Genomic DNA, 13,486 nt, shown 5'->3' on the forward strand with positions numbered 1-13,486 from the left:
GGGGATGTTTTCTTGGCACACTTTAGGCTCCTTAGTGCCAACTGGGCATCGTTTAAATGCCACGGCCTACCTGAGCATTGTTTCTGACCATGTCCATCCCTTTATGACCACCATGTACCCATCCTCTGATGGCTACTTCCAGCAGGATAATGCACCATGTCACAAAGGTCGAATCATTTCAAATTGGTTTCTTGAACATGACAATGAGTTCACTGTACTAAACTGGCCCCCACAGTCACCAGATCTCAACCCAGTAGAGCATCTTTGGGATGTGGTGGAACGGGAGCTTCGTGCCCTTGATGTGCATCCCACAAATCTCCATCAACTGCAAGATGCTATCCTATCAATATGGGCCAACATTTCTAAAGAATGCTTTCAGCACCTTGTTGAATCAATGCCACGTAGAATTAAGGCAGTTCTGAAGGCGAAAGGGGGTCAAACACAGTATTAGTATGGTGTTCCTAATAATCCTTTAGGTGAGTGTATCTCTTGTACTGTACTTTATTTACTGGATTATTCTACTGTGCTTTACTCCACCCACTATTAGCCTACGTCATGAATATCTACTGCCAGAAGTAGTTGACTGGGGTTGTATTAATGGGTAATCCTAATATTTGTATATACTATACCTTTTTTATAACCCCTACTGTAATGTGAGCAAGTACACATGGAAAGTTAATCTATGTTCAGTTTACAGCAGGAGTCCCTGTCACTCCAGCGCCCTGCAGCTGTGTGAGAGCCCAGTCTGACAGGATCCCTGCGGCTCCTTTAAGAGCAGAGACTGCAGCCTCACAGCACAGCAGCACTGGGTGGGAGGAGATTAGATGCACCATGTCACAGAACTGAAAGTAAACCGGAGAGCTGCAAGCTGGATCTGGGAAGAGCTGCTGAACCTTTCTCCTCTTTGTCCAGATATGAAAATGCTGCTGCACTGAGAGGCCAGGCCCTGTGGCTGTGCTGAGTGTCAGTGTGAGAGAACAAGGGTGACAGAGGGGGTCAGGGAATCAAAGTGCTGAGCTGGAGCTGTGACTCTCTCACCTACAGATCCACCTCTGAAAACCTTCAGTCTGCGCAGACGCCTGGGCAAGCCTGCTATTCTCTGCTGTATGTCGGTCAGTAGAGACACCAGACCTGGAAGCCTAGAGTCCAGAATTTGAAGAGCTGCTCTGCACAGGACTGAGTTGATTAAATTCAGGTAAAGTCTGTCCACAGTGTGTGTTGGAAGGGTTTCAGAGTTTTGTTAATGGTTGTCAGTTTATTTGTGCAAGGGCTGATGGCTTGAACGTGCAGCTGATCAGCAGCTGTTATAAAGGAGTGGGTGGTTGTGGGGCTGATTGAGACCTTTGTTTCCGGGGCAATCTTCTCTCCGGTTCAGCCCTCATTGACTTTCAGGCAAGACAGTCTGGGAGTTTTGTGTACTGCAGCATTTTAATGATCACCTCAAAAGGGCCCATTCCTGTCCATGTGACTAAGTGGGAGCATTTCTGTATCTGTGTTTCACTGTGAGAATGTCTATGTGTGTGCCTGTGTGTTTATATGTGTTTTCCGCTGAGTGTGTGGCTGTGTGTTTGTTTCTGTGCCAGTGTTTTCTGACTAGCCTTGTGAGTAAATACGCCTGTCTGTCAGGGTTTGAGAAAACAGTATGTGTTCAATAATGTGTAGGTTGTCTTTCTTTTACCTTTGTATTACATCTAACTAATACAACCCTCTTTGGTTTCTTTATTTAAAGACTACTTGGCTTCTGAATGTTTTAACAGTTCCCAAGTATATGTCATGTTCTGACTGAATTGTGCAAGCTTGCTGTTATTTCCCCTTCACTCTCAGTTTAGAGCACAAGCTGGTTATTATTATTATTGATTTCTTAGCAGACGCCCTTATCCAGGACGACTTACAAAATATAAGAGCAATACAAAAGTGCATTAATACAGTATAAAATTATAGATCAAAACACAATACAATTACAAGTTCAAAATTACACAAGAGAATAGGAAAATATAAAATTAATACAAGTCCTACATCCCAGATTGTGATTAGCTAATAATAGCTAATAATGTAAAGTCATAGTTAAGAGCTAAGGGGAAGGAGACATAGATGAAATCACAATACACAAGTACTAGCAATGTAAAAGCAATAGTATGATGAAAACGTTTTATGAAGTGCAATTTTACAGGAGAGCTGAGCCACACAGGGGAATAACAACTAAATTGTCTGAAAAGATGTGTCTTGAGTAATCGCCAGAAGGTGGTCAGGGACTCTGCTGTCCTGATTTCAGTGGGAAAGTCGTTCCACCACTTAGGGGTCAGGGATGAAAAGGAGTGGCTCTGGAGGAACGGGAGTGAAGAGGAGGCAAAGCTAATCTTCTGGTTAGTCATCAATGGCTGGTGACTGGCTCTCCCCTAGAGCTGAGGATGGAGACACACTGCTGCCAAGTCTGTGTGAGGCCTCTGTCCCTCTGGATCAGCTCTGTGCTGTGTGTGCTCTATAGAGATGTGGCCACTCTCCTCCGTTGATCATCTCTCTCCTCCTCTGTCCTCAGGAATGGCTTTCCCCAGCAGTCTCCTGTGTGAAGAGCAGTTCCAGTGCTCCATATGTCTGGATATATTCACCAGCCCAGTCACCACTCCCTGTGGGCACAACTTCTGTATGGTGTGTATTGGAGGGTACTGGGACAGCAGTGCTGTGTATCAGTGCCCACTGTGCAAGGAGACTTTCCCCCTCAGACCGGACCTCCGTGTCAACAGAAGCTTTGAAGAAATTATCGAACAGTTCAAGCAGGTGAGGGTCAGCCCTCCTGAAGAGCACTCTGTTCAGCCCAGAGATGTGCCCTGTGACATCTGCATTGAGAGTAAGCTGATGGCTGTGAAATCCTGCCTGGTGTGCCTGGCCTCTTACTGTGAGACTCACCTGGAGCCCCATCAGAGAGTCAAATTGCTTAAGAGACACAAACTCATTAACCCTGTGAACAACCTTGAAGACAGGCTGTGCAAGAAGCACGACCGAGTCCTGGAGCTGTTCTGCAGAAAAGACCAGATCTGTATTTGTCAATTCTGCACTGAGACGGACCACAGGACTCACAATATTGTCACTTTAGAGGAAGAATGTAGGAAGAAAAAGGTGAATTGAAGATTTCTATAGTCATAGTTTATTTATATATAAATTAGGGCTGTCAAGTGATACAAAATTTTTTTTCATTAATGTTGCAATCAAACTAAATCACCTAGATTAATCACATTTTAAATCTATTTTTTAAACAGTCCTAGAATATGGTTTGTAATTAAAGATAATACACGACAAAACTTATTTTAAGTAAATATTTGATTTGCAAAGAGTTTATTATTAAATAAAACATAGTTACTGTTTATTAGGAAGTACAAAAAGCTTTTTGCTTAATTTGGGTATTTTTAACCTCTTCAAATATTATATTTTCAGTAGTGATAGAAAATACAAGACTATATTATTTACATTACAACTGTAAATCCATCCCAATTACCTTACAGTGTAATCTAAAAACATTGCTTGCTTGCATCAAATGTAAACAATTTAGATTTGTTTTAAAACATGCTCCTCCACAATGCAATTTCACATGGAAGCTATATCATTTGAAGAAAATAATAGTGGGTTTAAACAAAATAAATAAAGTAGCCTCTTAAGGGTTTACGAGAATGATTGTGTTATATAAAAGTCTGCATTATAATAGTAAATTGACAGGCTTTATATAGCTACTCTCAAAAAATGAAAAAAATATGAACAGTACAACAACATGGATCTAGGATCAAGTGCTGTTGCAATCTTTAGCCACGATTTATATCTGTACTTATGTTTTGTTAGGTCTGCAGATGTAATTTTCTGATGAGGTTTCCATAACACAAAATAAATGGCCCAAAGCAAGCCAGACACAGAACACGAAACATACAATTCTCGGTCACATACCTGCAAGCAAAGATATGGAACATTATAATACTTAGCCTATGTATATAACAGACTACTTACACTCATGAATATGAAACAAATATAATTTATGCAACCCCACACCTAATTTTGTCTATGATTATTGTGCTTTTGTAGTTTGTAAAAATCATGAGTCGTCAGCACAAGTAGATTGTGTTTCTGAAGAGCTAATTGTTTTCTGCATACAAATTTAATGTAACAGTTAAATTTAAGTTAATTTCCAAGCTGATGGATATTTCACTCTAGAAGATAAAACTGCATTATCACTGAAAGTCAACATGCTACATTAAGAACGTGCAGGGCCCTGTTCTAGAATGCTCTGTGCTGACTTTCCCATTTGTAAGTGGGAGAGTCTGGAGCCCAGTGTCAGTGAGCCATCAGCAGTGACTGGAGTCTTTGTGTCCCCCTGTCTTTTCATAGGCTCAGCTGGGGGAGACTGAGGCAGAAGTGCAACAGATGATCCAGGACAAACTGAGGAAGGTGGAGGAGATCAGACAGTCAGTGGAGTTTAGCAAAGTGAGTCTTGTCAAGCAGTGTGCTGACGGAAACGTGATTGGTCAAACATTACGGACAGTGATGTGTACAGAACCAATTTAGATTGGCACAGGTCCAATTTAGGGGGGCATCTTTAATCGATGCAAGGTGTTTTTTTTTCAATATAATTATGATGGTTAAACACATTAAATGATTCAGCTTAGGTTTGATAAATTTCCTTCTTCAAATAAAATCATAATTCAATTCCAAAAGCCTTAATACAGTGTTTGCACTGAAGGGTAAGATTTTATATACAGGTATTGGCATACATTAGTAAATGTGTGCCATAATAGCGAAACTAAACAAATAATCAATAACAATACCAAAAAAAAGTGTATATATACAGTTAGTTCCATAAATATTTGGACAGTGACACAATTGTCATCATTTTGGCTCTGTATGCCACCACAGTGGATTTGAAAGTAAACAATCAAGATGTGCTTTAAATATAGACTTTCATCTTTAATTTTAGGATAGTTACATCCAAATTGGATGAACAGTGTAGGAATTACACCCATTTTTATATGGCATGTATGGCTGCCAAGGGAACTTGTTCCCTTGTATTTATTGATGATGTGACTGCTGACAAAAGCAGCAGGATGAATTCTGAAGTGTTTAGGGCTATATTATCTGCTCAGATTCAGCCAAATGCTTCAAAACTCATTGGACAGCGCTTTTCTAAGGCAAAGAAGTGGAATGTTCTGCAATGGCCAAGTCAATCACCTGACCTGAATCCAATTGAGCAGCATTTCACTTACTGAAGGCAAAACTGAAGGCAAAACTCCCCAAGAATAAGCAGGAGCTAAAGACAGCTGCAGTCCAGGCCTGGCAGAGCATCACCAGGGAAGAAACCCAGCATCTGGTGATGTCTATGAGTTCCAGACTTCAGGCAGTCATTGACTGCAAAGGATTTGCAACCAAGTATTGAAACTCAAAATTTAATTAATCATTATGTTGGTTTGTCAAATTACTTTTGAGCCCCTAAAATTGGCACACCTTCAGAGGTCTAGTGGAGTCCATGCCTCGATGGGTCAGGGCTGTTTTGGCGGCAAAAGGGGGACCTACACAGTATTAGGCAGGTGGTCATAATGTTATGGCTGATCGGTGTATATACACACATACATACAATGACCCATAATTTGACACTAAATTAAATGCTTTTCCACCTTAATTCCTTCATTACTAGGAAGTTAAGGTGCTACATGGAATTAAAATGCTAGCTTAATTTCTCATTAATAATCACAATAAATATACATAAAAGTAAAGTAAAAGTCAGATCAAATTGACGTCACTCAGATATTTCAGGAATATAGGACCGATTTATCACTCTCAGAGGCTTTATGAATACGGGCACTGATCACCACAACTTGACTAAGGACCAATCAGACCTCCGAATTTGCATACGACCCTCAGCTACACAACTGCTGTCAAGATTTTGATCAAACCTGATTGAGTGGGGAATTGCATAGTGCACTATCAGATAGGTAGAAGAATTACTGCTAGGAAATATGCAAGACTGGAATTTTGCAATTTAATTGTGATAGGACATAATTAAAACTTATTTTAGCAGTTTTTTTAATCATTCGTGCTTTCCTACTTTTTAATGTTGTGTTTTGTCCCCTCAGAGCTGTGCCCAGAGAGAGGCTGAGGACAGTGTGCAGGTCTTCAGTGCTCTGGTGCGCTCCATTGAGAAAAACCAGGCCGAGTTGACTGAGCTGATTGAGGCGAAGCAGAGAGCGGCAGAGAAGCAGGCTGAAGGGCTCATTGAAGAGCTGGAGCAGGAGATCACTGCGTTGAAGAGGAGACACACTGAGTTGGAGCAGATCTCACACACTGAGGACCACATCCACTTCCTACAGGTCTGCACCCATTCCCTCACTGCTCACTAACTTACACTTTCCACACACTACATAAAGAAGAATCTGTTATTTTCATAAACACTGACAGTAATCTTTAGCAGTGTTGGATATTTCAGTTCCAGTGTCAGTCTGTCAGTCCCAGCTACAGGTGACTTTGTTACTTTAGATGGCTCTAAGTCCTTCCATAATGATAACTGTCTCCTCTGTCCTGCTGTAGAGTTTCCCAGCCTTGTGCCCCCTTCCGCACACCAAGGACTGGTCTGACATCACCGTGACCTCTGACCCATGTCTGGGGGCTGTTAGGAGAGCTGTGTCCCAGCTAGAGGAGAGAGTCGGTGAAGAATTGCAGAAGCTCTCTCGCATTGGTATGTTTTTAATTCTGCAATTAAAGTTAATAAGATAGAAGAGTACAGTTTTTTATTTTAGTGTGTGTCGATGAATGAAATTACTCTATAAAGAGATTATAATTTTCACTACAGGATTTAGTGCATTTTAAATGTTGTCCATTTATTCATAAATGTGTTCATTCTTTCATTTACTTTTAATTATGATACAATAAGGAGTAAATATATTCATTCATCTTAAATATAATATGTGTAAATAAATGTTTATGTTAATAATGTTTGTTTGAAAACAAGAAATAATATCCTGCAATCTCTTAAACTATATATACAAAATATATTACTGTGTGTGGTGCATATGTGATGTAAATGTGTGAAAACCATAAATGTATACATTTAACCGGCACGTAAATGTGTTTTTCCTCTCACAGTTTTGATCACAAATATTTTCTGAATAACATGCTGTTGAAACAATCATCAATAAGTAACAAGTTATTGTTTCTCAATTTCAATACTTTTCTCTGGAAGTTGATCCCACCGTATTTAGAGACTTTGGGCCAGATTAATTCAAAACATTGACCCATCCGCTAATAGCAAAACTACAAACCTGTACATCATAGTGGTTACATTTATGATTAGAAGACAGAAATTAAACCACAACTGAGTACAGTTATGTAGTTTTCTATTAGTGGGTGGGTCAAAATTTGTATTTAATCCCAGCCTTTGTGTGGATTGCTTTTATTATCATTGGTTGTTTGAATGTGTTTTTTCTTTCCAGAGTTGAAGAAGATACAGCAGTACGCAGGTGTGTGATTTTGGTTCTGTTTTGATCTTGGTCTCAAGCAGAGAGGCTAAAAGAGAGAGGTCATAAAGCAAGCTGACAGGCAGTGCTGATGGTATAAATTGCTCGAAGTGTAACAAGTATTTTTCACGAGGGGGGGGTGCCAGGGTTTGACTGAGCTCCATCAAAACAATATCTCAGTATGATTGAAGCCCTAACTCATATTGCCATATGTTTCTAAGTAAAAGATTCAAACACACTTCAGCTAAAGAAAAAATTGCTCGTGGTTCTTTCTTTTCTTAAAAAATGATGTGTTTTTCTCCTCTCTGCTCCACAGCGGATGTGACTCTGGACTCTAACACTGCTCATCCCAGACTGTACCTCTCACGGGATGGGAAACAAGTGAGACTGGGAGACAAAAAGGCTCTCCCTGACAATCCAGAGAGGTTTAAATTTTTTCTCAGTGTCCTGGGAAAGGAGGGTTTCAGTTCAGGGAGACACTACTGGGAGGTGGACGTACAAGACAAGACCGAATGGGTTTTGGGTGTCACCAGGGAGTCCGTCAACAGGAAAGGGCGTGGGAGGAATGAACTGAACCCAGAAAATGGTTACTGGACTGTGTGGCTGAGGGATGGAAACTATTTTGATTGTACTTATCCCTTCAACCCCCTCCCCCTGAACCTGAGGCCTCAGAAGTTGGGGGTGTATGTGGATTATGAAGGGGGGCAGGTCTCCTTTTACGATGTGGAAGCCAGGTCTCATATCTACACTTTCTCCGACACCTTCACTGAGAAACTCTATCCATATTTCAACCCCTGTACCAATGAGGAAGGTATAAACGCAGCCCCACTGATCATCTCTCCTGTCTGTCACACAGACTGAATGAAACAGATTATCTGTGGGAGGTGTGTGAATATTCATAATCATAATAAAGTAATAGTACCTTTGAGGGTTCTGTAGTATAGTTGTTTCAGCACTGATAATTTAGAAACGACATCTAATAAAGGAAGTATTAACTTGAACACAGCACTGTGTATAGTCTCTCTCACTCACTCAAGGTCTTATTAGGTCGCATTACATGGTAACAGGAATGGATGAATCAGAGTTGTAGAAAGATTAAAAATAAATTAATCTGCTTTATCTGGAAACAATCAGAGCAAACAACAAAAGTGGTGAGCAGGAAGTTGACACATTTGTAACTATTGTGGGTGCAGAGACAATTAATACTCAATACTTTTGAAGATTTGCTGAAGATGCAGATGGAGACAAAATAGATGTAGTTGTAAGTAAATGTGATGACTACTCCACTCCAGATGGAAAAAATAAATACATAAATAAATAAATCTAAATGAGCATTATGTGCTTCATTGCACATCCTTTCCTTCCTTTTCAAATATTAAAAGTTTGCCCCAATTGTTTCCTGTAACTCTGCTAATGGGTTTGATATGTCCATGTTGACACAATTTGCCTCAATAAGCTGGGATTTATATGCTAAGCTTGCTCTGGGGTTTTAACCTGGTCCTTTGGTACCAGAACACAGAGACAGGGTTTACAATGGAGGAAATTAGACCTTGGTAAACTGAACTATATTGCTGAGACTATAGGGCATTCAGTATTTCAGTGTACTATTCTCTACTGCACCGGGACTATAGTGACTGGGCCTTTTGAGTGTACTGTCCTACGCCAGGACTATAGTTACTTAGCCGTGTGAGTGTACTGTTTGAGTGAACTATTGCATAAATATTTTCTTCCACAAATGGAGTCCGGAATTAACAGTTTTAATTACAAAGGCCATTGGAGAGCCGAAACACACTAAGGGCTTGCCTTAAATATGCCAAGCTGACTCTGAATTTACACCATCATTTGACATATTTATATGCAATACCCTCACAAAGTAAGGTAAAGATGGTTCTAAATCTGAGCAGACTGATAAGTGCAACACAATACATCAGTATGGACTAAGAGGTGTTTTATTCAGCTTTTAACAAGGTCCTCTCGTACCCCAAATAAAGTGCAACATCAATTGTTAGTACAAACAGATTTAACAGCAAGGATGGTCATGTGCAAAACAATACACACAAGAAAGAATGAACAAAACAGTAAAACACCTGCAGTAGATCAAATTTTTAAATCACAGCAAACCTCACCATATACAGTGTATTATTCAATATAATCCTGCTAAGAGCAGGCAGTGGCAACTTCAATTAATGACCAAAAATAATGCAAAAAATATACACTTCAATACGAACTCAATATGCAAGAGTCAACCCCATACTTCACTTATATTGGGACACCAAGAAAACCACATATGGTCCACTTTGGGAAGCTGGATTAATATACAGGTTAAATGGAGGGAAAATGTAAAAAGGCATTTCATACATCATGGTAAATTTGTAATAAATGCCAATGGTCTCTCAAGTTAAGAAATGCTACACACCATAGTAAATAACAGTTTATTTAAAAGGGAAATAAATACATAACTCAGTATTACAGTGTTTTGAGACTCATACCTGACATTAACTACACTGCCATAGTCCAGTGTCAGACAGGTTTAAAAGATACACTTTAAGGAAGAGTTACATTGAAAACCATGTAAAAACAAGACAAAACAAAACATGCCCATCTGATTTAAAAGAGAAATGGGTGAGAGTAGACCGTTAACTTGCAGTCTGCAGTATACAAATGACATTTAGAGCATCGCACAGCTGAGACTTTCTAAGAGACTTGATTAAAGCCAGGAGTAAGCAAAGAGACATTTCGATTCAAGATTATGACACACATTTTCAAGTGCAGAAAAACTGCAGGAAATAAAATATTCAGTGAGTGCAACAAAATGCAAATATTTCTATCTATTCAAAAACTATGCTCAGATCTGGAAAACCTATTGTTACAAACTTCATCTTAGAATATAAGACTATTGTAATGTTTTGGCGAAACGGACGTATTTCTGGCTTTTATTACAAGTATATGACGTCACAGAAACAACGTCATATCCGTGCATAGGCTACTTCCTATATACTCTTATTCCATATTTTTTCCTTCATCCTATATACTCTTATTCCATATTTTTTCCTTCATTTTTTCCGTCGTTTAAACCCTGTGTGTTTAGTAATCGCGCTTTGTGGGTTGCTATTAGCGGGTGGGTGAAAGTTTTGATTTAATCCGGCCCTTCATTAATGTATTAATTGTGATATATTACTGTAATACTGAATTATCTACGGATTTGAAGACATCAAATAAAATAACACTCAGAACATTTCAAACAAGCATTGTATATCAAATGAATAAAACAATTATAGTAAAAGTGGTGCTTCTTACTTTATTAAATATGAACGTAGTTCTGACGTATTAATCTCAGTATATACTATTGTTTTTATTCTAATTTTTTGATAATTTAAAGCAGCCTAGGTTTTATTCCTTTCAGTATATTGTATGTGCAATTTCAGTGCAGAGAATAAAACATAAATTAGACTTGAGCAAGCACAATTAATATTGAAGCACGTTGTAGCTCCAGTTGAGATTGAGGGCTTATTTTAATTTGGTTGGTTGTTCTTTTGTGAACAATCCAGTGTCTCCATGATATTTAATAAATTGGTTCAGATGCTTGCTTCAGATTTGAAACTGTTCATCTTTTAATATGCATTCCCACAAATCATCCATTTTCAAGCTCTGTAATTTCACATTTTCCCCAGTTGCAGCACAGAGACAATGCACAAACATTACTATGCATTTTAACACAACACTGAAATGGTATGAACAGGACTAAATAGCCTTTTACAACAGAAGATTATTTTATGGTTTCTTTGATTTCAGTAAAATGTCAGTTAAAATTTTAAAGTTCATGTTCACTTTCTCTTCATATTGCAGAAGCAGCAGCTAAAAAAGGTGAACTCCGTAGGGTTTCCAAGTGGTCTGTGGTCAATTCTGGACGTGAGTATCCACACACATGAAGCGTGTGAGGTTGTCTCTGGCCGATGATACCACTGCGATTGAAGCCGTGGCTTTCGACATGGAAAAGGCTCGCTGCCTGAAGAAGGACAAATGGTTCCTTCTGGACAATTACAGGACAAGCAATTTCAGAGATCAGACATCCTTGGTGATAGGGGAGCGTACTGAGGTAGGATGGAGAGGAAATATATATATTGAGTCGTCCATAGCATACAAAGTAAATTAGCATTAACCCTTTGATGCAAACTGCATCCATTGTTGACAGGTCTCCAGGGAGATCCGATGCACCTGTGTGTCAGTACATGCACTTTCACTTTGACTGCAATTTAAACACTGTTGTTCTTTTTTTCTCCTTCAGCTTATGGCTTTCATTTTTTTTAAATAAGCAAAACCACAAATAATTAAATTATGAATAGTATTTTCAAAGAAATACAATAAATTGAGCAAGACAAACCGAGATATTTAACATTAAAAAAATATTACAATTAGGCAGTCAAACTACAGTATGAGATAAAAGATGTCATCAGAGTAGAATTGTGTTTCTTATTGGAAGCTAAATTGACATTTTCTGTAATTCCAATTCAGAAAACAAAATTGAGAGTGAATCAAAATTCAGTATTGCATAAGAAAGTGATGAGGGAGATGAAGCCTTAGCTTTTACCACCAGTGAGCATCCAGGGAAGAGATAACAATATCCCATCCCCCCTTGGGTAGTATTTGCGTTTCAAAAGATAACTTGGCATTAGACACTCAACAAGAATCTCTTTAGTTTCCAACACTCTGGATAATGTTCAAGAGATTGTGGCTTTTGTGACTGAATCTCCTAAAAGCTTTTTTTGGATAGAAGTGAAACTAAGCAGAGTCTACAGACATTTTCTTACACCCACTGGTCTCGGCATAATACGTGCCTCTCTGTCATTGTTGACTATGGAATTGTTTGCCATCAAACATTTAAAAACAGGACGAGACCACAAGTGTTGTCACCGCTGTATCCAGAGCCATGGAGTTAATTTGAATTTCTGATGTGTATTATTGTGAGCCAAGGATTACTGCATTATCTTATTTAGCAGTGCTCTTTAGAAACAAAGTGTGCACTGGTTGCAAAAATGGAAATACTTGCCTCAATGCCTTGTGTAGATACATTTCAAACACAGAGATTGAATGCACCAGCTATAATGCCAGAACAATACTGGCACCAAAAGAGTTGCTCTGCTGTTTTAGGATTGAGCTCAGTAAAAGCACATTTATAGTATAGTACATTAACACTTCTATCTATTGCTGTATTATTTCATTTGTTTTAACATTCAGTACTGTTTGCATGTTCAGGCAACTCAGTTCTCATCATGAATGTCCATTTTGTAGGGTCTATTAAGTCAGTGTATTGTCCCCTTGTGTCTAGTAAGTCAGTCATTCAGTGTGCGAATGTACATATCCTTCACTCTCTGTCTCTCTCTCTCTCTCTCTCTCTCTCTCTCTCTCAGGTTAATGAGACTGAAAAACTGACAATTCCTAGGAATATACTTAGTGAAGCTAAGAAGATTGGAGAAGGATTTAAGGGGAAGAATCGAGCATCAAAGACAGGGGGACCATCATGCAAATAAACCAGAATGACCAGAATTACTCTGCAGCAGGTGGATGCCACACTCCATGCTTAAACTGTCAAAATAACCCTCATCAATTCAGCCAAAACCAACAAAAATCATGTAAGACATTATCTACCTTCTGCAATACAACAACTATTTCCTAAAAAGTGTAATTGTTTGCAGCACTAGGAAGATGCACAATGAAAATTGGAAAACAAAACATGCACATCGGGTGCTCAATTGTTTAATATACCTCTTACAGAGATAATTCACATAATCTGATTGGATATAAGGTCTAACTATTGAGAAACATGCATTCCTTTTTTTTCTTTCACCCATTTGGGTGGTGATCATACACGTTCCACCTCCACACTGACAATTGGCATTTTCTATGTTAAATGTGTTTTAAGTTTAGAATTTTGGCACTCAGAACTGTTATTGTGTGAAGAGTTTTTAACTTTTTATTTTTAATAAAACACTTATTGAATGTTG

At 38.8% G+C, this 13,486-nt stretch overlaps 1 protein-coding gene and 1 long non-coding RNA gene across 2 annotated transcripts; both read left to right on the plus strand.

Annotated features, from left to right (window-relative positions):
• The first annotated feature begins 825 nt into the window (after nt 1-825).
• On the plus strand, nt 826-8,485 carry LOC136767790 (E3 ubiquitin-protein ligase TRIM39). The gene is made up of 7 exons (XM_066721795.1): nt 826-1,195; nt 2,537-3,114; nt 4,369-4,464; nt 6,108-6,341; nt 6,559-6,706; nt 7,461-7,487; nt 7,801-8,485. The coding sequence occupies exons 2-7, from the start codon at nt 2,539-2,541 to the stop codon at nt 8,343-8,345; spliced, it is 1,626 nt and encodes a 541-aa protein (XP_066577892.1). The 5' UTR covers nt 826-1,195; nt 2,537-2,538; the 3' UTR covers nt 8,346-8,485.
• A 2,354-nt stretch (nt 8,486-10,839) lies between these two features.
• LOC136767979 (uncharacterized) lies at nt 10,840-13,486 on the plus strand. The gene is made up of 2 exons (XR_010821926.1): nt 10,840-11,580; nt 12,893-13,486. It is a non-coding gene; the product is annotated as an uncharacterized LOC136767979 (long non-coding RNA).

Source organism: Amia ocellicauda, chromosome 14, assembly GCF_036373705.1.
Source record: "Amia ocellicauda isolate fAmiCal2 chromosome 14, fAmiCal2.hap1, whole genome shotgun sequence".
NCBI lineage: Eukaryota > Metazoa > Chordata > Actinopteri > Amiiformes > Amiidae > Amia > Amia ocellicauda.

Bases quoted from the DNA above. Each gene is read 5' to 3' on its own strand.
- LOC136767790 (XM_066721795.1), top strand. From the start codon at position 2,539: ATGGCTTTCCCCAGCAGTCTCCTGTGTGAAGAGCAGTTCCAGTGCTCC. The intron at 4,465-6,107 runs GTGAGTCTTGTC...TTGTCCCCTCAG, and splicing joins AGTCAGTGGAGTTTAGCAAA to AGCTGTGCCCAGAGAGAGGC. The intron at 6,342-6,558 runs GTCTGCACCCAT...GTCCTGCTGTAG, and splicing joins ACCACATCCACTTCCTACAG to AGTTTCCCAGCCTTGTGCCC.